Below are 26913 nucleotides of genomic sequence, written 5' to 3'. Positions count from 1 at the left end.
TAAATGTGCAGATTTTCAGGTGTAGATACTCTGTTGCATTTCGACCCAGGGGCACCCTTAGCTCTACCCATCTTGGAGTTTACCAGAGTTCAACACTGTGCTATTCATCCTAGGAGAGAAAGGCTTACTTCTTTGGAAGTACAGAGTAAGTTTCTATTTCTACTTGCATCTTTAACTGAAATTATTGCTATTAATAAGACATAGCTTCTAAAAAAGAAATTGCTTCATTTTTTCTTTAAGAAAACATAACCAGAAACATGTTCCTGCATAAACTTAAGAACATTAGCATGAACACCTTAAATGAAGTTTAGGAATGAAATTTACTTGATGATAGTAGTTTTATGAAATAATAGTTCCTTGCATTCTTAAGCATTCCAAATCATTTTCTTTCTCCCCACCCCCATTCCCATATTTTAAAAAATATGAATTTGAAGTCCCAAAGTTTTTTATGGTTAGTTTTTCTTTTGATGTTGCCACTCCATCCCATTTTCACTGAGAAATCTCTCTCTCTTTTTTTTTTTTTTTGCTTTGGTTTAAGGAAAAGTTCGAATTTACGTTTCTCCTTTGCTCTTTATAGCCATCTCAAGATCTGAACCTGGTTATTTTCATGACTTGGAAGATATAATCATGACCTTGGAGACAGGCCAAATATCATTCCACAGCATACTTTCAACTCTCATCTCTGTGCAAATATTTACCAGCTTTTAATTTCAGCCCTGCCAGCCTCTAGTTCCTCATTCACACAGTGGACGATCCATTAGCAGCTGTCTCAAAGGGGCTTTAGGTTTCTCCAAATTAGAATTGATTCCTCCTTCCCCTTTAAATGGTACATTGTCAGTGGACCTGGAATAGCCTCACCAGGTTCTTTCATGGATTAGAGTTATTTAGATCTGCATCTAATAAAAAAAACAGTACACATTGTTTTTAGGATTTAAAACATGCAAAGTGAAGGATCAGTCCACTGAATTGTGCCCATTAGTTAATAGTTATGATGTTTATTTATACATATGTGTGTGTCTGGAGTGTGGGAAGAGTTAGCTTCTTAAAAAATTCAGGTGTTGGCTAACTAAAGTAAGCTTTAGCTGCCCCAAAGAAACGTGCAGTCCAAGTCATTGCCATGTGCTTGCTATGGAGATGCATCTTTGGACACGTCGCCTAGCTATTGCTTGCAAATATACTGCTAATTCAGTGTGTGTGTATGTTAGTTACTCAGTCATGTGACTTTGCGGCTCTATGGACTGTAGCTGGCCAGGCTCCTCTGTCTATGGAATTCTCCAGGAAAGAATACTGGAGTGGGTTGTCATTCCCTTCTCTAGGGATCTTCCTGACCCAGGGATCAAACCTGGATCTCCCACATTGCAGGCAGTTTCTTTACCGTCTGAGCTACCAGAGACACCCATACTGCTAACTCTAACCCATCATATACAGAAAATCCGGGTCACCACCGTGGACAGAAGCACAGTTGACAAGAATAGATTTCAAAAAAAAACTTGGGACTGGAGGAAAAGAAAAATGATATGAGTTTTTTTAAAAAAGCAAACAAACAGGATATTAAAAATTCCTGGAAGGCATTTACTTCCAAAATGAACCCGATTCCTTGACTTTCAAATCTGCTCCTGAATCACCTTTCCTCAGCTTTGATGAAATATTATTCCAAAGTGTGAGTGGCTGAGACAGATTCACTCACAAGTATGGTGGAAAAAAAAAAATGTACTTCTTTTTTGAACTGCTTTCACTGCCCTGAAGTGTAATACCTGCCTTTTCCCTTTGCTCCTTTTTTCTCAGATCACAGCAAAATGATTGTGTGAATGCCAGTATCTAAAATAATGTATCACAGTGTTGAAGGAGGTCTTTGTTTCTTTAATTCACTGATGTACCACAAATGCCTGAAATGTAGCATTGTAGTAGCTCAATAAAGATTTGTGGACTGAACTTCCTTGGTGGTCCGGTGGCTAAGACTCGGAGCTCCCAGTGCAGGGAGCCTGGATTCCATTTCTGATGAGGGAACTAAGATCCCACGTGCTGCAACTAAGACCTGGGGCAGCCAAACAAATAAATAACTATTTTTTAAAAATGTTGTTGACTGACTGAGTGGTGATTTTTCCTGAGCTTGGTCTTTTTCATTGAGCAGTACCTATAGGAATGGTGGAGGGTGGCAGGCAGTGGAGGAACCACGATTTTGGTCCTGTTGTTCGCCTTTGCGGCAGTTACTCATTTCCTAGCGCTGCCACGACCAATTTCCTCAGACTGGGTGGCTTAAAACAACAGAAATATTTTTGTTGTTGTCTTGTTTTTTTCAGAATTCAGACATCCAAATGTGATCATGGCTGTCCTCCCACCGAATGCTCTAGGGAGGAGCTCTTCCTTGCTTCTCCTGGCTTACGGTGGTTCCCAGATGTCTTTGGCTCCTTGCCCCAGTCTTCACAAGGCCATCTTCCCTCTGTTTGTGACCATATCCAGAGTTGCCTCTACTTACCAGAATACCAGTCACTGGATTACAGCTCCCACCCAATCCAATTAGACCACTTATTAATAACTTGATTACATCTGCAAAGACCCAATTTCCAAATTAGCTTCATAGGTTCTAGTAGACATGAATTTTGGAGGGACACTGTTCAGCCTACTGCAAGAGGGCTGTATAAAATGTCAAATATGAGGTGATCTCAGATTTTAAAATGTTGGTCCGTGCTAGGGTTTCTCAACCCTGGCATTATTGATGTTTAAAAAAATGTTTGCTAATATTTATTTGGATTTATTTCATTAGTTTTCAATATAAGAGATAATGAAGTACAGATACATTGAACTCCCCTTGCTTTTTTTATTGGAATATACTCACTTTACAATGTTGTGTTAGTCTCTACTGTTATTGACATTTTTGGATACACTAATTCCGATATGTTTGATTTTGGATATGATAATTCATATCGTTGGATATGTAATTCTGAAAAACATTCTCCAGGATGTTTAGGAGAACTCCTGGTCTCTACTAGATGTCAGTAATGCACCCTACCCCCTGAGTTATAACAGCTCCCAAAAATGTTCTGGAACATTGCCAAACGTCCATGGGTGACAAAATTTCCACAGCTGGAGAACCACTGTTATACGGGTATAAAGTGGCACTTTCTCAGAACTGCAGTCTTGCCCTTTGGTTAGCGCATTAGGTCTTCAAGTCACTTGTGTATGTTGTTGTTTGTTGTTATGTAGTCGCTATGTCATGTCCAACTCTTTTGCAACCCCATGGACTGTAGCCTACCAGGCTTCTCTATCCATGGGATTTCCAGGCAGGAATACTGGAGTGGGTTGCCATTTCCTTCTCCAGGGGATCTTCTCGACCTAAGGATCGAACTTGTGTCTCCTGCTTTGGCAGCTGGATTCTTTACCACTGAACCATCAGGGAAGCCCCCAATTGTGTACAAGCTACATAAATAAATAAATAAATATTAGGGTCGTCCCTGTTATGCCCATAGTATTAACACCTCTAGGGTAGTGCCAGCCTGTCTCTAGATAAGATTTTCCAGAGGTGAAAGATCAGTCCTATCTGGTTCACCACAGTATTCCTGGGGCCTGCCAAAATTTAATGTTAGCAATCTTAAGAATATATTGTTAAGTACTCTGCTACTCGGGCTTCCCAGGTGGCTCATGTAAATGTAAATGTAAAGAATCCGCCTGCAATGCAGGAGACCTGTGTTCGATCCCTGGGTGGGGAAGATCCCCTGAAGGAGGGCATGGCAACCCACTCCAGTATTCTTACCTGGAGAATCCCATGGACAGAGGAGCCTGGCATGGCTGGAGTCCGTGGGATCGCAAAGACTCGGACGTAACTGAGTGACTAAGCATACACACTCTGCTACTCTATGTGCATTGTCTCATTCATGTAGTAAGTGCTCAATAAATACTTGTACTCTGAGTGCACTCGGGCAGAACTGAATATGCATGAATATAAGCTTTGATCTCTGATATCCTAGGAGAAATAAGATTATATTTGCTAAAAAGAAGAGGACTTCTTCCACTGATTTTCTTCTTTTGGTGGTGCTGGTGGGGGAGAATTTTGATTGTTATATCAGCACAGATACTGTGGCAGATAAAATCAGAATTAATGTAGAAGGATGCAGCCTGTCTGCTCTCCTGTGTGAGAGCAGTGTTTATTTTCATTCTTCTGGTCTGAGGGTTCTGTGCTGAGCTGGACAGCTGTGGTCCTTGCCCTCTGGAAAATCCTGTCCAAGTCAGGCTGCCTCACAGTGAACACTTAACTCTGCAAGCTTATTAGCACAGTAGAGGCAACACCAAGATTTAGAGTCCCGCTTGTTCTCCTCCAATGGATTCTTCTTTCGTGTCAAGTAAATGCCTGTCAGAAATGTTTATCTAACAGTGACTCATTTCTCTCTCTTTAGGACCCCTGAAGCCAGAAATAACTGTCTCCTACATTGCTGTCGCAACAATTTTCTTTAACAGCGGACTATCATTAAATACAGAGGTACTGTTACCTAATGGGGGCACATGAAAAGCAGGGAGAAGAATTTAATTTGCGCTTACCGCTTTGAAATTTCAGATTCCTTTTGTAAAGCCAGGTGTAGTTACAGTCTGAAGGCTTCACTATCAGGGAAAGTGACTTGGACCTCTGCAAAGGACTTGCCTTTTGTACCTAGTAACTATGTATCATAGACACTATACTATAGTTGGACAGCGCCATGGAGACTGAAGGAAGGTGTGGTTAGAGTGGTTGTGTTTTTAATACAGTGAACTGAAACATCTGCTTCCTGTCTTTCTCAGATCCCTGCTGGGGCACTCTGGAGTCACTGATGTTTAGTTAGGTTTCCATAACTTGTGGATCTTCTTTAGCTTCTAGGACTTGTGCTGCTCAAGTGGTGCTTCTTATAGTTTTTAACTAATTTGTGTGTCTTTTTTAAAAAGGATATTCTCTGTTGGCATATCTATTACCTATTAATATGGCATATCTATTACATATTAATATATAAACATATTAATGAATGTTTTAACTGAAATGCAGGAATTTTTCACGTTGAACCACCATCTATCATGAACACTCACAAGTAATTTTATTTACTGATCTAGCTATCCCTGAATATGAGATTCTTTTAGAATTAAACAAATCAAGACATTTTAACATCCAAGAGAGGAATAAGTAGAATTTCTGATTCTCCTTTGAATTGTAATAAAAGAAAAGAAAATACCCATTTACCTTTGAAGAAATTACATTGACCTTGTAAATTTGTCATTTTAAGATATCCTTGTTCATATGTAGGTGGGGACTCTTACTATGTCAGGTTTTGGGGCATTTTTGGAAATGGGTTTAAAATTCTGTTTCCACATTAGGTCTTGCCTGTGTTTATTTTAATTTTCTCTTAAGTGTGCTTTGAATAAAAACCGTATTTAGTTACCTTCATTTTTGACCATCCTAGTAGCAACTTGGAAAAAGCATGGTCTGACTAAATTTATGTATTCTGTAGTTGTCAAGTTGGTATAAATCTTATCAATGGGGCATTTTTGATATAGAAGGGATCCCTGTGTAGTGTCTGAGAAATTTTGTCTCAAGAATTTGAAATATTGTCACTAATTACTTGCTCTTTTGAAACCGACTTAGAATGAAATTTCCTAAATAGGTTAAATTCTAGTTTTTGTAAATTATGTTGACACGAGAGGACTATAGTTGGTGCTTGGGGCGGGGGGGTGGGATGCAGGCTTTCTCTGTCAACACCTGAGTTCTACACTTGGTTCTCAAATGTGGGTTCCAGTGATACAGAAAGTTTCTTGCCACTCTTGTGGTACTGGATGGATTTTCCCTGGAGGTCTTCCTGCTGGCCTTGGCTGATTGTCTCTGTGGAACAGGTGCCTCACCCAAGCCCTGTGCTTGAGACATTGCTCTAACTACATCCCCTGCTGGCTGCTTAATATCTGCAGCTGTTCTCTGTTGTGAAGTTGCCAAGTCGATTCCAACTCTGTAACCCCTTGGGCTGCGTCCCTCCAGGCTCCTCTGTCTATGGGCTTTCCCAGGCAAGAATACTGGAGTGGGTTGCCATTTCCTTCTCCAACAGTTTTTCTTTATGCCTTGGGAAATCTGGCAAGATTTGATTCTCTCACTCCTTTAGTTTCTTTAATGCTATCCTGTTAAGCAGCCAACTCTGTGGGATGCAGGAGTTGAAGAAGGAAGAATGTCATATTTACCAGCATTTTCTAAGGAAATTCTTCAAATTCTTCTGTAAGCACCTAGGAAACCTTCATCCAGCTAATTTGGCTCTGATGATCAAATGCCTGGATCCTGTGTTTTATCATGGTATCTAAGCAGCCATCAAAGCCACTTCCTCCATTAAGGGCCCTTTTCATACTAATACAATATTAAATCATTTTCAAGATCCGTTTAATTTAAGATACCCTAGATTGCATCATTATGTAGTGTTAAACCATCTCTAGGCCTTGCTAATTTCCCGGGCAAGTGAACAGTTGTAAGTTAGGAGGGAATGATCTGATCTTCATGTTACTTGTTTTTTAGTCAATAATCAAATTAATATCAGCTGGGACTACTATTTTTTTTTTTATCCTGCTAGGTCCTGGAATAGTACATTTTTACACATAGGAGACAGCAAGTTATTATTAACTTGAGTCTATTGCAAGCATTTACATTGGTCCCACGCAAGTTTGATTTATCTGGAACATTTCATGTAGTGTTACTTATACATTGAGGTACTGATGTGTATTCTAAAATTTGTTTGGTTCACTTATTAAAACTATAAAGGACTGTGTATTAATACTTCATGCGAAAAAAAATTTAATGCTAAATCTTGTTTTATGACTCTTGGTTTCTAGTTTGTGAAATACCTGTTGAAATGATTTCTGAACTTTTTTGTTGTAGTGTTATGAAATAAGGTCACATTTGAAATATATTTTATATTTAGTTAGCCTCAGACCTGCAGTTTCAGAAAAAAAATATATTTTATATTTAGTTAGCCTCAGACCTGCAGTTTCAGAGGATTAGTCACTGAAGAGATTGTGACAGGACCAATCTCACTTAAACAGGTACCTAGGAAGTGCTTATGACCACAGGTGCTGCAGCCTCGTAAACATGTGCTTGGCCTGGGACAGGAGCAAAGATGAACAGGAAGCTCAGAATCTGAGAAGGGTCCCAGTAGGCTAAAATATTTAGTTTTCCTTATTTTCCTAAACAGATCATTTTTTAAAAATCCTATTAGCTTAGAAGTAACTATAGCAAATTCTGAACTTGAGGCTACCACTGCTTATTTCCATCCCAGAGCTATGAGGCTGCTTCTCAAAGCAAATCCAGTAAGGTCGAATACAGGTTAGCAGGGAAATTGGTATGTAATGAAAATATTTCTAAATCCCAGTCTGAACCTCTGATTTTAAGCAATTCTTGATGCTGTCAGTGAGGTCTGGGTATGTGGAGTATCTCCTTAAGTTTATTTTTAATGGAATTCGACCTGTATTACATGTGAGTAAACAAAATGTCATGTGAAATCAACTTTTCAATTATTCATGATGGTGCTTATTTAAGTATGTGGCCCTAAATTCTACATGGATATGGTTTGGAGTAATACTCTTTTGAATTTTATAGTGTTCACTTGCTTTTTCTTTTCCACTGCTACCTTATTTTATCTTTAAGATTGCTGAAGAAGATATAAAAAATATAGAACTTTGGGTTTTTTGATAGTCTTGAAATCTTTCCTGGAAACAATTCATGTCTCTTAACTCCATGTTGTTAAGAAGCACTTGATGACCCAACATAGTAGCCCCTTGTGATTCATTTTGCTGTTTCTTTATTGTTCATTAGTCTGATACAATGTCAGTTGTTTCTAATTGTCATTTATCAGGTCAGCTTGTATTTTTTTAACTACATTTTTTTATAACTTTTTTCATGATTCCAAAAATAGTATTTCCCCATGTAGAAAGGTTAGAAAGAATAAAAACAACTGCTCTTAACATTGTGTGAATTTTATTCCTTTTTTCTTAGACATATTTTTTATATCAGTTCAGTTCAGCTGCTCAGTCGTGTCCGACTCTTTGCGACCCCATGGACGCGACCCCTAGCACACCAGGCTTCCCAGTCCATCACCAACTCCTAGAGCTTGCTCAAACTCATGTGCGTAGAGTCGGTGATGCCATCCAACCATCTCATCCTCTGTTGTCCCCTTCTTCTCCTGCCTTCAGTCTTTCCCAGCTTCAGGGTCTTTTCCAATGAGTCAGTTTGTCACATCAGGTGGTCAAAATATTAGAGTTTCAGCTTCAGCATCAGTCCTTCCAATGAATATTCAGGATTGATTTCCTTTAGGATTGGCTGGTTGGATCTCCTTGCAGTCCAAGGGACTCTCAAGAGTCTTCTCCAACACCACAGTTCAAAAACATTAATTCTTTGGCACTCAGCTTTCTTTATAGTCCAACTCTCACATATGACTACTGGAAAAACCATAGCTTTGACTAGATGAACCTTTGTTGGCAAAGTAATGTCTCTGCTTTTTAATATGCTGTCTAGGTTGATCATAGCTTTTCTTCCAAGGAGCAAGCATCTTTTAATTTCAAGGCTGCAGTCACCACCTGCAGTGATGTTGGAGCCCCCCAAAATAAAGTCAGTCACTGTTTCCACTGGCTCCCCATCTATTTGCCAATGAAATGATGGGACTGGATGCCATGATCTTAGTTTTCTGAATGCTGAATTTTAAGCACTTAAAATTTTTCACTCTTCTCTTTCATCAAGAGGCTCTTTAGTTCTTCGCTTTCTGCTGTAAGGGTGGTGTCATCTGCATATCTGAGGTTATTGATATTTCTTCTGGCAGTCTTGATTCTAGCTTGTGCTTCATTCAGCCCAGCATTTCTCATGATGTACTCTGCATATAAGTTAAATAAGCAGGGTGACAGTATATAGCCTTGACATACTCCTTTCTTGATTTGGAACCAGTGTGTTGTTCCATGCCTGGTTCTAACTGTTGCTTCTTGACCTGCATACAGATTTCTCAGGAGGTAGGTAAGGTGCTCTGGTATTCCCATCTCTTTAAGAATTTTCCACAGTTTGTTGTGATCCACACAATCAAAGGCTTTGGCATAGGCAATGAAGCAGAAGTAGATGTTTTTCTGGAACTCTCTTGCTTTTTCTGTGATCTGACGGATGTTGGCAATTTGATCTCTGGTTCCTCTGCCTTTTTAAATCCAGCTTGAACATCTGGAATTTCATGGTTCATGCACTGTTGAAGCCTGGTTTGGAGAATTTTGAGCATTACTTTGCTAGTGTGTGAGATGAGTACAATTTTGTGGTAATTTGTGCATTCTTTGGCATTGCCTTTCTTTGGGATTGGAATGAAAACTGACCTTTTCCAGTTCTGTGGCTACTGCTGAGTTTTCCAAATTTGCTGGCATATTGACTGTAGCACTTTCACAGCATCATCTTTTAGGATTTGAAATAGCTCAACTGGAATTCGATCACCTCCACTAGCTTTGTTCATGTTGATACTTCCTAAGGCCCACTTGACTTTGCATTCCAGGATGTCTGGCTCTAGTTCAGTGGTCACACCATTGTGGTTATCTGGGTCATGAAGATCTTTTTGTATAGTTCTGTGTATTTTTGCCACCTCTTCTTAATATTTTCAGCTTCTGTTAGGTCCCTACCATTTCTGTCCTTCATTGAGCCCATCTTTGCATGAAATGTTTCCTTGGCTTCTCTAATTTTCTTGAAGAGATCGCTAGTCTTTCCCATCCTATTGTTTTCCTTTCTTTGCATTGATCACTGAGAAAGGCTTTCTTATTTCTCTGTGCTATTCCTTGGAACTCTGTTTTGTATGTAGAGACTTTTAAAAATAAAGGATCTTTAAAAATTTATATATATTATATATATATACATATTTTTGCATAAATATACACATGCATACACAATATACAATTTTATTTTCTATGTTATATTGTGTAATGGTAATTTTTCATGTGATTTAATATTTCATTTAATTTTTCTTTATATTTGAAAATAAGGTATTTTATTCAGTTTTATGAACGTGAATCAAAAGATATAAGTGTATTTATGATGAGAAGTATTCTTTTTGCCCCTCTACTAAATACTCAGTTCTCTTCTCTGGAGAAAACCAATATGAACAGTTTCTGTATCTTTCCAGGGATATTCTATGAAATTGAACATATGTGTATCCCCTGCCCCCATCAAACTGTGGTATTTTATACTGTTTGCCACCTTACTTTATTTTACTCAAAACACATATCTTGGGGATTATTTCATATCAGCACATAAAAAGCTCCTTGTTTCTTTTTGAATGTTGAAAGATACTGTAGTTTATGAACGTGTCTTGATAGATTTCCTTGTCTTCTATTGATAGACATTTGTATAACTTACAAAGTTTTGCTATCATAAACATTCCACAAAGGATAACTTAAAAATATGTTATTTTCTACATTTGATAATACGTGTGAAGGATTAATTCCTTGAAGTAGAATTTCTGGGTCAGACGACTTGTGAAAGCCTGAATTATGAGAGATAGTCCACGCACCTAGAAAGGAGGCAGGCGCTGGCTGAGGCAATGAGCTGCCAGGTTTGGTCTCCACAGGTTGGGCCAGTGGCATGCCTGTGGTTAAGCAGGAAGAGATCCCCGAACTCCTACATCCTTGTCTGCACAGTTTTAACCTATTTTCTAACAGCTCTTAACACTCTGTTGCCACCTGAAGTCATTAGTTTTTCTCCCACTTTTGGACATATATGTTGTTTCCTGATTTTACTGTAATAGATAATGCTCTATCAGCCCTTTCTAGATATAAATGCTTGTAACCACTTTTTATATCCTTAGGTGAAATGCCTAGCCAAAACATTTTGAAATGCAGGAATATGAGTCATATTATAGTCCTTGAGATACTCTCCCAAGTTACTTTTCAGAAAGGTTAAAGCGTTTTATATTCCTATGAGAAGTATATACAAATACCTTTGTTTACTGCATTCTGGCTAGTCATTTTAATTTTTTAAAAATAAAAAACCCACTAATAGTTATTTGGTATTTGTAGAGTCCCTCTGAGTGTGTTTGAGTGAGATTTGGTTTCAAGACTACTGAGAATTCTTCCAGCTGCTGGTGCCTAAGTTTTTTCTTGGGTGAAACTTCCGGTTCATTGTAAGATGCCTCCTTTTACGTGAGCTCTGATCTGGGCACACAGTGTGGCTTCCGGCCAGCCCAGTGTTGTTCTCTGTTAGATCCAGTTTGCCAGGAGTTCCATGGATGCCTGTGCCTTTAGAGATGTCTTGAGATTGAGTCTACATGTCTCCCAGTATGTCTTCACATAGAGAGATGTAGGGTAGGAGCTGATGAGACAGATGGCAGAAAGTGGTGATCAATGAATGAGCCTGCATTAACCTACTGTTTACTACACCGTAAACTTTGACTAATGTCTCTGAGGCCACGTCATGACTTAACTTGAACTAGGGAAAGTGGGGGACATTGCAGTGCTAAGTTTATAACCAGTGACTCTGGCATCTTTGAATGTGTTTTAATGACTGCATGTTTTACATGTTTTCTATTACTTTCTGAATTTGTTTCATGTCCTCTGAATAACCACATAACTCAAAGAAATTCAAATGTAAATGCTTGTTAGTTTGTATGTATTGAAATCCCAGAGTTTACTGTTATATCCTTTTGCAGCTGTGAGACTCACAACTTATTCCTGGTATGTCATGTTTTCATGTACATCTTTTCCCTCTTGGGGCAGTGGTGTGACTTGGTGGTAGAAACAGGAATTCATGCGTTTGATAGCATGTCAGAAAATCTCAATTTTCTCATCGGATAATATCTTCCTAATAGAGTTGTTGTCAGGATTAGATGAGGTAACATACATTAAAATGGCAAGCTCAGAGCATGGCACAGAACTCTGCTATTCAGTAAATGTTAATAGAGAAATCTAGTGAGTAAAGAAATACTGGTTTATAGTTTTCTTATTTTGTATTATATGTATTCACATAATAAAAAGGTACTACTAGTCCCATTTAAAAAAAAATCTAGTGAGTAGATTTTGGGGAAAGAGCCCTTTGGAGTTATAGAATATTATTGGGAAAAACATTGTTAAAAATTATGATTTGTGTGTAGATTTAGTAACATCTTGCCAAGTTGAGGCCTTGCCAGGTCTGGTGTAATGAATAGAGGGTATCAAATTTAGTTAAAATGCTAGGTCCTGCCAAAATTTTTAAACAAGATTTTGTCCTTTTGAGTTAGCCAAAAAGTTTGTGTGGGTTTTTCTGTAGCATCCTATGTGTTTGTTTATAGTATCAGCAATTCTGAAATCTATGCTAGTGTTAAGGTAGTTAGCTTAGTCCTATTCCAGAATTTTATGAATCTAAATTGTTATGTTGTATTATATTTGAAAAAAATGAGAATGTTTGATAAGTTTTCTATAAAAATATAATTACCATGAAGAGTTTTTTTTCCTTAAAGTCTATCTCTTATGTGTATGCTTATAGGTAAAAAATTTAGCTGTGAAATAACTCCAAATTGATAGATATTAACTAGACTTAACTGTGGTGATCATTTTGCAGTACACACAATGAATCATCATGTTGTATGCCTAAAACTAGTACAACATTGTATGTTAACTATATCTCAATTAAAAAAGCCTAATTCATGTGATGTTGTTTTGGCAGCAATCTCTCTTCAGAAATAGTTTTCTTACCATTGTTATTTTGTGTCCTTCATTTTCACAGGAGCTGACAAGTGCTTTGGTGCATATAAAACTACATCTTTTTATTCAGATCTTTACACTTGCATTCTTCCCAGCAGCAGTATGGCTTTTTCTTCAGCTTTTATCAATCACACCCATCAATGAATGGCTTTTAAAAGGGTATGTTTAAATATTTTGAAGGGTCCACTTTTAATGGGGCATCTTTAGTGACGTTATCATTTCTGTGGCAACTGTATATGAAAGGCCTTATGTGTGATATAAGGAAACACAAACACTTTAAACATTATTATTATTCCTAAAAGTGATAGTGTTTCATGAAGGAAGTTCATTAGAGAATTTTATAACCGAATCTTAAAAGATACACTTTTACTTAATCTTATAGTTCCAGGAGCGACAGTTTTCTGTTGGGAGAAAAATGGAAGGTGCTAGAGGATGTAAGATCTGTTTGTGTGTGTAATGTAGGCTGTAAGTTGGGTGCTTTAACTTTTGCATTCTATATCTTACTAAATACTATGTGTTTTTAAAAATATATAGGAAATAAAAAATACATAGAGGGGACAAACATTTACTTTTTCACTTGCTCTGTTTTATGTTTGATAGGATAATTGAATTACCAGTAGATTTTTGTTATGATCTAGTTTCCCATTAAAAATGTTGCCATGTTTGTTAAAAGTATTAAATGACTTAAAAATTATTTGAAGTGGTTTAAAACTAGCCACATTTTAGCATCATAATATAACAGCTTAAATACTGAACTCCAGGCCTAAAGATTGCATTTTAATCTTATTCCTATCTTGCTATGTGACTTTAAGGAAAGTCATTTAATAGTCTGAAACCTCAGTTTCCCTGTTTTGTAATTATGGTGGTGGTTTAGTTGCTAAGTCGTGTCCGATTCTTGCGATCCCATGGACTGTAGCCCATCAAGCTCCTCTGTCCATGGGATTTTCCAGGCAAGAATATTAGAGTGGTTTGCCATTTCCTTCTCCGGGGAATCTTCCCAACCCAGGGATTGAACCCAGGTCTCCTGAACTGTAGGCAGATTCTTTACCAACTGAGCTACCAGGGAAGCTGTTTTATAATTATAAAATGAGGATAATCATATTTTTATTGCCTGCTTAATAATGATTTTGGGGATATCAATTGAGATCAGTTATTCATTCATTTATGCGCTATTTATTTAGCTCCTATTATGTGCTAGGAATTATTATAGGTATTGGACAAACAACAGTGAACAAAATTGGCAAGTGCCAGTTAGTTTTGCTTGTCAAGGACACTCTGGGTGTGATTGTCAGTAAACAAGTAAATACGTGATCAAGATAAAGATAAATGATATGAAGTAAAACTGTATGATATGGTTGAAAATGGTTGAGAGGATAGACTGGTGATTAATTTACAGTGCAGAGTTCTAGGGGTAGAATGTTCTAGGCAAAGAAATTAGAGTGTGTAAGGGCTGGAACAAGCCTTGTGTGTTCTAGAGTCAGGAAAGTGACATTGATGACCAAAGCCTAATGACATAGAGGATGAGTAATATGACTTAGGGTTGGAAAGGTGGACAGGACCCTTCCCATAGAGCTTTGTAGGCTATGGAAAATCATTCAGTTTTTATTTTGGGAAGCCACTGAAGGGATTTAAATAAGAGAGTGATGTGGTTCTGATTTGTACTGCAAATGATTCTTCTAGGAGAACAGATAGTAGAAGGGCCTGAGAGAAAGCTAGGGGACCAGCTTGGATGTTAGTGTGGTGAGGTAGCAGTACCATAGAAAGAGATGGATATATGGAGATTATGTTTTAAAATTAGAGCTCTCAGAACCCATGGGTGGATAGGATGTAGAGAGAGAAGGACAGGGAGGAGTCAAGGATGACATCTAGATTTGGGGTGTGAGCTACTGGGTTATTGGTGGCATCATTTACTTAGTTGGGGGAGAAAGGTTACGACAAGAGGGGGAACCAAGGGTGCTGTTTTAATTGAGTTTTGGAGAATGATATAAAATTTCACCAGAAATTATAAAATGCTACATAAATATGACATCATTTTAGAGCAACAATATATGATGCTTATTAAGATTCAGTATTTGGGACTTCCTTGGTGGTCCAGTGGTTAAGCTTCTGCACTTTCAATGCAGGGGGCATGAGTTTGATCCCCAGATGGGAAACTGAGATATCCCATGTGCTGCACAGTATGGTCAAAAAAAAAAAGAAAGAAAACCTAGTATTTATGGAGTATCTGCCCTTCATAGAACACTCAAGAAATTGGAAAAGACTAACATTTTCCTTGTATTCAGGGAGCTTTCAGTTTAGTTGGATATGTAGGACATATGGGGCTTCCCAGGTGATGCCAGTGATAAAGAACCCACCTGCCAGTGCGGGAGACTTAAAAAATGCGGGTTTGGTCCCTGGGTTGGGAAGATCCCCTGGAGGAGGGCATGGCAACCCACTCCAGTATTCTTGCCTGGAGATTGCCCATGGACAGAGGAGCCTGGTAGACTTACTGTCAATGGAATCACAAAGATTTGGACATAACTGACGAGACTTAACATGCATGCACATAGGAGGTATATATATATATATATATACATACATAAAATAGTAGCCAATCAAAATGGTCTAGCTTGTGATTTGTTAGATAAGTATAACCAGTTATAAGGGAAGAAGGCCAGACATCCTGGAATGGGAAGTCAAGTGGACCTTAGGAAGCATCACTATGAACAAAGCGAGTGGAGGTGATGGGATTGCAGCTGAGCTATTTCAAATCCTAAAAGATGATGCTGGGAAAGTGCTGCACTCAATATGCCAGCAAATTTGGAAAACTCAGCAGTGGCCACAGGACTGGAAAAGATCAGTTTTCATTCGAATCCTAAAGAAAGGCAATGCCAAAGAATGCTCAAACTACTGCACAATTGCACTTAGTTCAGTTCAGTTACTCAGTTGTGTCCGACTCTGCGACCCCATGGACTGGAGCACACCAGGCCTCCCTGTCCATCACCAACTCCTGGAGTTTACTCAAACTCATGTCCATTGAGTTGGTGTTGCCATCCAACCATTTCATCTTCTGTTGTCCCCTTCTCCTCTCTCCTTCAGTCTTTCCCAGCATCAGGGTCTTTTCCAATGGGTCAGCTCTTCACATCAGGTGGACACAGTATTGGAGTTTCAGCTTCAGCATCAGTCCTTCCAATTAATATTCAGGACTGATTTCCTCTAGGATGGACTGGTTGGATCTCCTTGCAGTTCAAAGGACTCTCAAGAGTCTTCTCCAACACCACAGTTCAAAAGCATCAATTCTTCGGTGCTCGGCTTTCTTTATAGTCCAACTCTTATATCCATACTCATCTCACATGCTACCAAAGTAATGCTCAAAATTCTCTAAGTTAGGCTTCAGCAGTATGTGAACCAGTTTCCAGGTGTTTAAGCTGGATTTAGAAAAGGCAGAGGAGCCAGAGATCAAATTGCCAACATTGTTGGATCATAGAAAAAGCAAGAGAGTTCCAGAAAAACATCTACTTCTACTTTATTGACTACACCAAATCCTTTGACTGTGTGGATTGCAACAAACTGTGGAAAATTCTTAAAGAGTTGAGAATACCAGACCACCTGACCTGCCTCCTGAGAAATCTGTATGCAGGTCAAGAAGCAACAGTTAGAACCAGGCTTGGAAAAAGGGACTGGTTTCAAATTGGGAAAGAAGTACATCAAGGTTGTATATTGTCACCCTGCTTGTTTGACTTATATACAGAGTACATCAAGAGAAATGCTGGGCTGGCTGAAGCACAAGCTGGAATCAAGATTGCTGGGAGAAATATCAATAGCCTCAGATATGCAGATGACACAATCCTTATGGCAGAAAGCGAAGAGGAACTAAAGAGCCTCTTGATGAAAGTGAAAGAGGAGAGTGAAAAAGCTGGCTTAAAACTCAGTGTTCAGAAAACTAAGATCATGGCATCCAGTCCCATCACTTCATGGCAAACAGATGGGGAAACAGTGGCTGACTTTATTTTGGGGGGCTCCAAAATCACTACAGGTGGTGACTGCAGCCATGAAATTAAAAGATGCTTGCTCTTGGAAGAAAAGCTGTGACTAACGTAGACAGCATATTAAAAAGCAGAGACATTACTTTGCCAATAAAGGTTCATCTAGTCAAAGCTATGGTTTTTCCAGTGGTCATGTATGGATGTGAGAGTTTGACTGTAAAGAAAGCTGAGCACTGAAGAACTGATGCTTTTGAACTGTGGTGTTGGAGAAGACTCTTGAGAGTCCCTTGGGCTGCAAGGAGATCCAACCAGTTCATCCTAGAGGAAATCAGTTCTCAATATTCATTGGAAGGACTGATGCTGAAGCTAAAACTCCAAATTTTTGACCACCTGATGTGAAGAACTGACTCATTAGAAAAGACCCTGAAGCTGGGAAAGACTGAAGGCAGGAGGAAGAGGGGACGACAGAGGATGAGATGGTTGGATTGTATCACCGACTTGATGGATGTGAGTTTGAGCAAGCTCCGAGAGTTGATGAAGGACTGGGAAGCCTGGAGTGCTGCAGTCCATGTGCTCACAAAGAGTCAGACATGACTGAGTGACTGTACTGAACTGAGGGGAAGAATTTCAGCATGGATTGTGCACCTCTAAAGTAGAGAATTCAAACATGAAGCATTCGTGGAAGACAAAGATAAAAAGTTTCCTTAAGGTCAAGCTGCAAAAGCTGGAACCTACTGATCTGGAGAAGGCAGTGGCACCCCACTCCGGTGCTCTTGCCTGGACACTCCCATGGATGGAGGAGCCTGGTGGGCTGCAGTCCATGGGGTCGCGAAGAGTCGGATACGACTGAGCGACTTCACTTCACTCATATGAAGAGTTTGAGTTTAAATCTGTGGATGATGGAGAGTTCTTAAAAGTGGTAAACAAGAGACCACACGCTGAAGAGTGATCATTAAGGAAGATTATCTGATAGTCTCAGATTGTCCTGGGTATGTAGGCAGAGTAGAGTTTGTAATCTCCATATGCTAAATAAATAAAAGCATACAATTCGCAGCTCAGGATATTGAACTGAAAGGAGTACAGACTTAGTCTGCCTCACTTAGAGAAAGTTTTCCTCACTCATTTTTTTCTCCTGGCCCCTCCCATTTTGAGAGTACACACTTAGTATGTTAACTAGAGGGCGTTGCCGACTCTTGTATCAGGATCCTGTTTAAATCACTGAAATAAGTGTATTCTGAATACATACTCCCTTATCTTTTTGTGTTAAAAGGAAAGAGTGGAGGTATAGAGAGCACTGAGTAGGCATTTAGAAATGTCTAGACTTGGGCAAAAAAGCATCTGAAGGGGGATGATGACAACAGTCATGGAAAACAGTGGAAAATTGGTTGTGATAATTGATTGATTTATTAAGAGTAAGTAGAGCTCCACTTAACTCCAAAGTTTCAAGCTAGTTCATTAGGAGAAAACTGATCCATTGACAGAGATAAGTTAATTGAGAGGCAAAATCAATTTCTTAGAGAATACGTAAACTCTGTATTAGACATGTTTAGTTTAAGGTGGTAGTCATAGGCAGCAATGTACAGATTGGGAATGGACGCTGGGTGTAGCAATAGAAATTTTTAAGTATTCTTACCCATTCAGGTTTGAAAATAAGATTGAGAAGACAGGAGTAGCCAGCAGAACACTTGAATGGGCTTGTTTAAAACACAAGGTAAATTAGAAAGATGCTGTACTATGATAACCAAGAGAATAGGGTGCTTTGAGAGGCAAGGAGGTAAGAAGAATGAATATAAGGAAAAGGATGTTGAATTTTGTGATTGGGAGATTGCTGGTGATTTATAAGGTTACTGCTTTTACTAGAGGGGCTTCCCAGTGGCTCAAGTGGTAAAGAATCCGCCCACCAATTCAGGATCCATGGGAGACTTGGATTTGACCCCTGGGACGGGAAGATCCCCTGGAGGAGGAAATGGCAACCTACTCCAGTATTCTTGCCTGGAGAATCCCATGAACTGAGGAGCCTGGTGGACTGCAGTCCATGGGGTTGCAAAGAGTCAGACAAGACTGAGCATGCACATGCACATACACTTTTGCTAGGAGGGTCATAAGTCAGATTCCAGGGGAGTAGAGAGAGAATGAGCTTTGCGGTCAAGTAAGTGGAGCACAGCAGTGAGCCACAGTGATATAGGTAGGACTACATCTTGCGGAAACAATACTAATTTTGAGGTTCGTTATCTACATTTGTGTGTTGACGGTCTTACCTCCTAGAAGGCAGAAATCATGCCTTATACTTTTTTTTTTTAAATACCCTTTTGTAGTATCCTACCTATAGAAAGCATATATATTCAATGTATAGGTTAGTGTTTTGTTTTTTTCTTTTGAGATGAGAACTCTCCTCCTTTGTACATAGAAGGGAAGGAGCCAGAAGAGAGGGAAAGATAGAAAAAGTTAGAAAGATTGAAAATACCTGAGAGGGCTTATCACTAGTATTGGTGGCAAGGAATATAGAAGGCAGAGGCTGGAGGAACAGGCTTTGCTAAAGTCATTGTCCCTGGACTCAGGAATAACTTAATCCTGGATAGGCGGTTTTGTGAGTTTGGTTGTATTACTTAACTCCTTTCTTCAGTTTTCAGAAAAAGAATGGTAGTATTTATCTTAAATACTCTTGAGGGATAAATGTGTAAAGTGTCTATTGTCTAGAACAGTATGTATTACAAATGGTAAAAGCCTAGTAAGTGTTAGTGATGTTCTTGGTGATGATCACGAGAAAGGGTGAGAGATTGGAAATTCATAATCAGACACTATTTGAACATCACTTGGGAAAACAGACCTTAAAGGAAGACCATATTTGAAGATTCCCTGGTGGTCTAGTGGATAGGATTCTATGCTTTTGCTGCTAAGGGCCCAGGTTCAATCCCTGGTATGGGAACTATGATCCCATAAGCCACGTGGCATGGCCAAAAAAAAAGAAAGAAAAAAAAGTGCTGTATTCATGTGAATTGAACTGAAATTCTATATAAGGATTTTTCTTAAGTCTTCAGTAAAAATTAATGAAAACTTTTATTTTTTCTTATTTGAGAGCTAATATAAGTTCATTTGTAAATATTAGATAGTACATTATTACAAAAGAGAATAAAAAATCACCTGTGATCCTACATTCAAATATTATTCAGGTACTCTGTGTCCTTGATTCCTTGTATAAATTTTCCACTTTAGTTGGGCCAGTTTCTCCTTGTCCCCAGAATGTATATTCTGTATGAATGCTGGATAATGTTTTTTTTTATCTTTAATATTTGGGTTTACTACTCATAATTTCATTTGCTTGTGATGCAATATATTTTTCTATTCTAAACTAAGAGAATAGACTTCTAATTACAATCTGGGGTATATGTACATAATGAATAAGGACCAAATTTAGAATAGACGCTAGGGTTTACTACAGGGTCTGAATCTAAGAAGTATATGATTCAGTTCAGTTCAGTCATTCAGTCATGTCCGACACTTTGTGAACCCATGAACTGCAGCACACCAGGCTTCCCTGCCCATCACTAACTCTCGGAGCTTACTCAAACTCGTGTCCATCCAATGATCTCATCCTCTGTCGTCCCCTTCTCCTCCTGCCTTCAGTCTTTCCTAGCATCAGGTTCTCTTCCAGTGAGTCAGTTCTTTGCATCAAGTGGCCGAAGTATTGGAGTTTCAGCTTCAGCATCAGTCCTTCCAATGAATATTCAGGACTGATTTCCTTTGGGATGGACTGGTTGGATTTCCTTGCAGTAAATGATTGTGTCATGCCTATTTTTACAATGATATTATAGCAAAATGAAAATGTCTTTTAGGAGATGACAGTTTCAGGATTTCTGTTTTGTGGAAAAGAATTAGCAAATGTAAGCTTGTGTTTTTGTTAAATACATTTGAACTTTGCAAGAGGTTTTTTTAAAAAATATATATATATAACTTTATTTATTTATTTTTGGTTAAACTGGGTCTTTGTTGCTGCTGAGGTTTTTCTCTAGTTTTGGTGATGGATGCTACTGTCTAGTTGAGGTACCTGGATGTCTCATTGCAGTATTGGCTCTTGTTCCAAGCTCTAGGGTATTCAGGCTTCAGTAGTTGCGGCATGTGGGCACAGTAGTTTTGGCTCCCAGGCTCGCGAGCAAGGGCTCAATAGTTGTGGCACATGAGCTTAGATGCTCCACAGCATGTGGAATCTTCCCAGATCAGGGATCGAACCTATGTCTCTTCCATTGACATTTGGATTCTTTACCACTGAGCCACCATGGAAGCCCTGCGAGAGGTTTTAAAGTTTTACTTTTGCCAAAAGCCTTCCTATAAAACATATAAGGAAAAGATACCTGAAAATAACTAAGCTTATATACACTTACCAAATGATAAACCATTTTGGTTATTTTCAATGACTACACTCACCATAATCTGACTGTTTTTTGAGTTGTAAAGAGCTTAAAATAATTTTAAAAATGAGATCACTCAAATCTGTGGAGTGGAGTGAGAGTTTCTACTAAGCCATGTTGGCTCATATAGAATTGTCTGAATTTGACAGGACGTGTGCACCAATAAGCATTCTCCCAGCTCTGCTGTTTTAGAATGAATGTAGTGAAAATTTTATAATTGGAAAAAAAAAAGAAACCTACTTATAATTGCTTTTTGTTTTCTATTTCAGGTTGCAGACAGTAGGTTGCATGCCTCCCCCTGTGTCTTCTGCGGTGATATTAACCAAGGCAGTTGGTGGGAACGAGGTGAGTCATGGGGCTAGCTTTTTTAAACATGAGTGGGTGCTATCCTTTTATTTTATATTTTATTTTATGAAAAAAGAATCACATCACAGAAAATGCATAACTATAGCAGCTTATGAAAGAAGCGGGTAGATTCATGTGTTAGAAAAAGGCTAAAATTGACAATAATGAGTGGAATTTAGGATTTCAAGGAGAAAAGCAAGGGAGGTGAATGAAACAGAGATAGACTGTGATTTTTCTACTTCAGTGAGAAATGAGGAGACAGAGGACAAGGAATCCAAGCCAAGGGACTTTTACATCCAAGACTCGTGAACTGAGGACACCTGCTATGGCCATTCCTCAGTTCTTAAAAAAATTTAGGGCAAGCTATGTTCATGGGAAAAGGGTCAGTATAAGTTTAATGGCAGGTGAAGATGATATTTAAAAAGGAGAAATGAGGCCAGGTTTCTAAGATGAGTTCAAAGAAATTATCCAACTCCTAGGGAACCATAGCCAGAGAGGAGTGCTTAAGTATCGGGATGGCAGTAGTCCATTTTGGGAGCTACTTATAGGTGGTTCTTCTTGGCTGAGAGGCCCTACGACTTTGTACTGAGGAACTCTGCTTTGTAGTCGCTTATTTCTCCTGATATTTTATCATTCAGAAAAGAATACAAATTTTAAAATTTTTAAATTAATTAATTTATTTTTGGCCGCGCTGGGTCTCTGTTGCTGCGTGGACTTTCTCTAGTTGCGGCGAGCAGGGGCAGTTCCCTAGTTGTGGTGCTTGGGCTTCTCGTTGCGGTGGCTTCTCTTGTTGCAGAGCATGGGCTCTAGGTGCCTGGGCTTCAGTAGTTTCAGCTCAGGGCTGAGTAGTTACGGCTTTCGGGCTTTGGAACTCGCGGTCAGGAGTCGAGGCACACAGACTTAGTTGCCCTGCAGCATGCGGGATCTTCCCAGACCAGGGATTGAACCTGTGTCCCCTGCGTTGGCAGGTGGATTCTTAACCATTCGACCACCAAGGTAGTCCAGGGGAAGAATGCTCTTGAATGAGGCAGGATATATGTATTTTTAATTGGGGGATAATTGCTTTACAATTGTGTTGGTTTCTGCCATATATAGACATGAATCAGCCATGGGTGTACATATATCCCTTCCCTTTTGAGTCTCTCTTACATCCCATGCTCATTGTGATTTTTATTTAATTTGCATTACCCAGTGACTAATAATGGTGAGCATTTTTATCTTTCCATGTGCTTATTTGTTATCTATGTCTTCTTTTGGGAGATGTCTACTAAAATTTTGCTTTTTACAAAATTGAGTGTTTTGCTTTCTTATTGGTGAGCCTTGAGAATTTTCTATATTCTGGATACAAGACCTTCATTTTATATATATATGTGTGTGTGTGTGTGTGTGTGTGTGTGTGTATATGTATATATATATATATATATATATATATATATATGCTTTGTAAATATTTTTCCCAGTCTGGTTTGTCTTTCATTTTCTAACCAGTGTCTTTTGAAGAGCAGAATGGTGGTGGAGAAACTAATAGGTGGTTAGATTCTGTATTTATTGAGTTGGCCAAAAAGTTCATTTGGGTTTTTCCATAATGTATTTTGAAGGCACAGGATATGCTGATGCATTGGATGTGGGGTGTCAGAGAAAGAAAGGGTCAAGAGTGACTTAAAGGCTTTTGACTGAGCAGCTGAAAGGATGGAGTTTGCTGAGGTGGAGAAGAGTGCTATGTGACAGCAGATATGTGGGGTTGTTTAGTCTGGTAGCCACAGTATACTGTGACAACTAAGAACTGCAAAATCTCAGTTAAGCATAAAGGGTTATTTGTTGCTAATGGTACCTGTCCCATGTGGGTGAGTGGGAAGATCTTTGCCATTACTAAGGAAACCTGGTTAGTGGAGGCTTATGTTTTGAAGATACATCATCTGGATGGAGCACAATGCTTTTGAGCTTTGCCATAACAGAGACGGAGAGATTAGAGAATCACAAATGGACTTTTCATGTTGGGTTGGAAGTGACACGTGGTGCTTCTGCTCACATTACATTGGCCAGAACAAGTCGTGTGGCCTTACCATATTCCTGCGCCCTCAAGGAGAGGGGAGCTGGACTGATGAACACTTACAGTGTCAGCCACATTGTGAACATGGAGAACTTATTTTTTTTTATATGTTGAGATGCCTATTACATATCCAATTGAAGATGTCAGTGAACAATTATAGATACAAGGGTTGAGAGTTGAGGGAGTGGCCTAAACCTGGAGACGGAAATTAGGGCATCATCAGTGAATAAATGATATTTAAAGCCAAGATTGTGTATGAGATTCCATAGACAGAAAAGAGCAAAGTTTCAAGGATTGAGCCTGGGGACCCTCCAACATTAAGAGGTTAAGGCAATGAGGAATAACAAGCAAAGGCAAAACAGAGAGAGTTAATTAATGAGACTCAAAGAAAAACAAGAGAGCATAGTATCCAGGAAGCCAGGTGAAGAAGGGGTTTGAAGGTGGAGGATATGATGAGTGGTGTCAGATTCTGACACCAGTGGTTCCCAGATGGCTCTGGTGGTAAAGAACCTGTCTGCCAATGCAGGAGACTTAAGAGACTTGGGTTCGATCCCTGGGTAGGGAAGATCCCCTGGAGGAGGGCATGGCAATCCACTGTAGTATGCTTGCCTGGAGAACCCATAGGCAGAGGAACCTGGTGTAGGGTCCCAAAGAGTCGGACGTGACTGAAGCGCCTTAGCATGCATGCATGACAGATTCTGCTGATGTGAGTTGTGTAAATGAATTCTGAGAATTTACAACTAAATTAAGCTATGCAGAGGTTACTGTTAACCTTTAACAGAGTGGTTTTGGTAGAGGGCAGGTGCAAAAGCTTGTTTGGAGTAGGCGTAAGGAAAACAGGAAGAGAAGAATTAGAGACAAGAAGTATAGACCATGGTTATGATGTCCTTTGTGATAAAAAGGAATAGAGAAATGGGGCTATTTTTAGAGAGGGATGTGTGGTCAAGATTTACTCTTTCAGAAAGGACAGCATTTTCTATCATGATGGATACTGTACAGTGGAGAGGGAGCTGTGGATTTAAGAGAGAGTGCTGGAGCAATTTATCTGATCAAGGGGGAGAGAGTGATGTTGGGTTATATGAGCTTCAGTAGGAACTTAGACCATTTAGTCACAATAACAGGAGGGAAGACAGAGTGCCTGGCTATAGATCCGTGTAAATGGGTTAAGGGGGACACTTGGGAGTTGTTTTCTGATAGCTTTTATTTTTTCATAGCACATGAGAATGAGGGTGGGGGTAAATGTTATTCTTGTTTCAGATGAGAGGAGAAAATGTGGAATTGCCATGTAGATGAGAGGGAGTCCCCTGGAGAGGATGGTAGTGTGGCCAGGCAGCACCAAGGACCCGGCAGAGATCGAGCCCTGCCTGGAAAGTGAAGCCAGGCGTCATGGATTGTGTTTTCTCTAAGTGTAGAAATGGAATTGGCAGATAATTGGATTTAACCAACATCTCATTATGCCAAGAGATTCTTACAGTTGCCACATAATTAGTGAGGTAGGGAAGTTACGAAGTCTTGGATTAGAGCCTGCTATGATTATCTATCTATTGCCTTGAAAGATTTTGAGGAAAGTGTTAATTTGTTTAACAGTGTCATTTATCTCTTTCTAATGTGATTCCCTTAAAAACCTTTTCTTTCTCAAATGGCTTTTGGCAGAAGTTCAAAGATCACTCATTTTCTTGACATTAACATATAGCATTTGAATGTGTATCTACATGTTCATTCCCCAGTAGATATTTAAGTTATTTACATTAATGTTGCATATTAGTAATATTGAATTTATGAACATCTCCCCTGTCTTCTAACATCATTGGTCTAGTTCTTTAATGCTTATTATGCAGTTTCATGATTGTCAAGAATTTTTGAAGTCCTGGAGAGTAAGACGTAATTGTTCACAAATATTGAACACTGAGCTTCAGAAAAGAAGCTTGCAAAGTCCAGTTTGGTCATATCTTCTGATATGAAGTGAATAGACTCTGATTTTTATATGAGATTATGGGAGAAGATGATCTGCATAAAGATATTAGATAATTTTACGTTTTAAGCCTTTCTAAAATTAATTGAAGAAAGTAAGAAAATCCACTAGACCATTCAGGTATGATCTAAATCAAATCCCTTACGATTATACAATGGAAGTGACAAATAGATTCAAGGGATTAGATCTGATAGACAGAGTGCCTGAAGAACTATGGATGGAGGTTCATGACATTGTACAGGAGACAGGGATCAAGACCATCCCCAAGAAAAAGAAAGGCAAAAAGGCAAAATGGCTGTCTGAGGAGGCCTTACAAATAGCTGAGAAAAGAAGAGACGCAAAAAGCAAAGGAGAAAAGGAAAGATATACCCATTTGAATGGAGAATTCCAAAGAATAGCAAGGAGAGATAAGAAAGCCTTCCTCAGTGATCAGTGCAAAGAAAAAGAAGAAAACAATAGAATGGGAAACACTAGAGATCTCTTCAAGAAGAGTAGAGTTACCAAGAGAACATTTGATGCAAAGATGGGCTCAATAAAGAACAGAAATGCAGTGGACCTAACAGAAGCAGAAGATATTAAGAAGAGGTGGCAAGAATACACAGAAGAACTATACAAAAAAGGTCTTCATGACCCGGATAACCACAATGGTGTGATTACTCACCTAGAACCAGACATCCTGGAATGCAAAGTCAAGTGGGCCTTAGGAAGCATCACTATGAACAAAGCTAGTGGGGCTGATGGAATTCTGGCTGAGCTATTTCAAATCCTAAAAGATGATGCTGTGCAAGTGCTTCACTCAATATGTCAGCAAATTTGGAAAACTCAGCAGTGGCCATAGGACTGGAAAAGGTCAGTTTTCATTCTAATCCCAAAGAAAGCCAATGCCAAAGGATGCTCAAACTACCACACAGTCACACTCATCTCACATGTTAGTAAAGTAATGCTCAAAATTCTCCAAGCCAGGCTTCAACAGTACATGAACTGTGAACTTCCAGATGTTCAACCTGGATTTAGAAAAGGCAGAGGAACCAGAGATCAAATTGCCAACATCTGTTGGATCATAGATAAAGCAAGAGAGTCCCAGAAAAACATCTGTTTCTGCTTTATTGCCTATGCCAAAACCTTTGACTATGTGGGTTACAGCAAACTGTGGAGAGATAGAAATACCAGACCACCTGATCTGCCTCTTGAGAAATCTGTATGCAGGTGTAGAAACAACAGTTAGTACTGGACATGGAACAACAGACTGGTTCCAAATAGGGAAAGGAGTACATCAAGGCTGTATATTGTCACCCTGCTTATTTAACTTATATGCAGAGTACATCATGAGAAATGCTGGGCAGGATGAAGCACAAGCTGGAATCAAGATTTCCGGGAGAAATATCAATAACCTCAGATATGCAGATGACACCACCCTTGTAGCAGAAAGCAAAGAGGAACTAAAGAGCTCTTGATGAAAGTGAAAGAGGACAGTGAAAAAGTTGGCTTAAAACTCTACAT

At 39.1% G+C, this 26913-nt stretch overlaps 1 protein-coding gene across 5 annotated transcripts in view; it reads left to right on the top strand.

Annotated features, from left to right (window-relative positions):
• The window catches only part of SLC10A7 (solute carrier family 10 member 7), a 287835-nt gene that overhangs the window by 3198 nt on the left and 257724 nt on the right, over positions 1-26913 (top strand). For all 5 annotated transcript variants that reach the window (XM_043902560.1, XM_043902559.1, XM_043902561.1 and 2 more), the window contains exons 2-4: positions 4392-4474; positions 12698-12834; positions 21316-21391. In XM_043902560.1, coding sequence (XP_043758495.1) covers positions 4392-4474; positions 12698-12834; positions 21316-21391 — 296 coding nt within the window. The remainder of the gene's footprint in view (positions 1-4391; positions 4475-12697; positions 12835-21315; positions 21392-26913) is intronic.

Source organism: Cervus elaphus, chromosome 5 (genome assembly GCF_910594005.1).
Source record: "Cervus elaphus chromosome 5, mCerEla1.1, whole genome shotgun sequence".
Lineage (NCBI taxonomy): Eukaryota > Metazoa > Chordata > Mammalia > Artiodactyla > Cervidae > Cervus > Cervus elaphus.
Note: the sequence above shows the minus strand (reverse complement) of the source record. Positions and strands in the feature narration are given on the sequence as shown.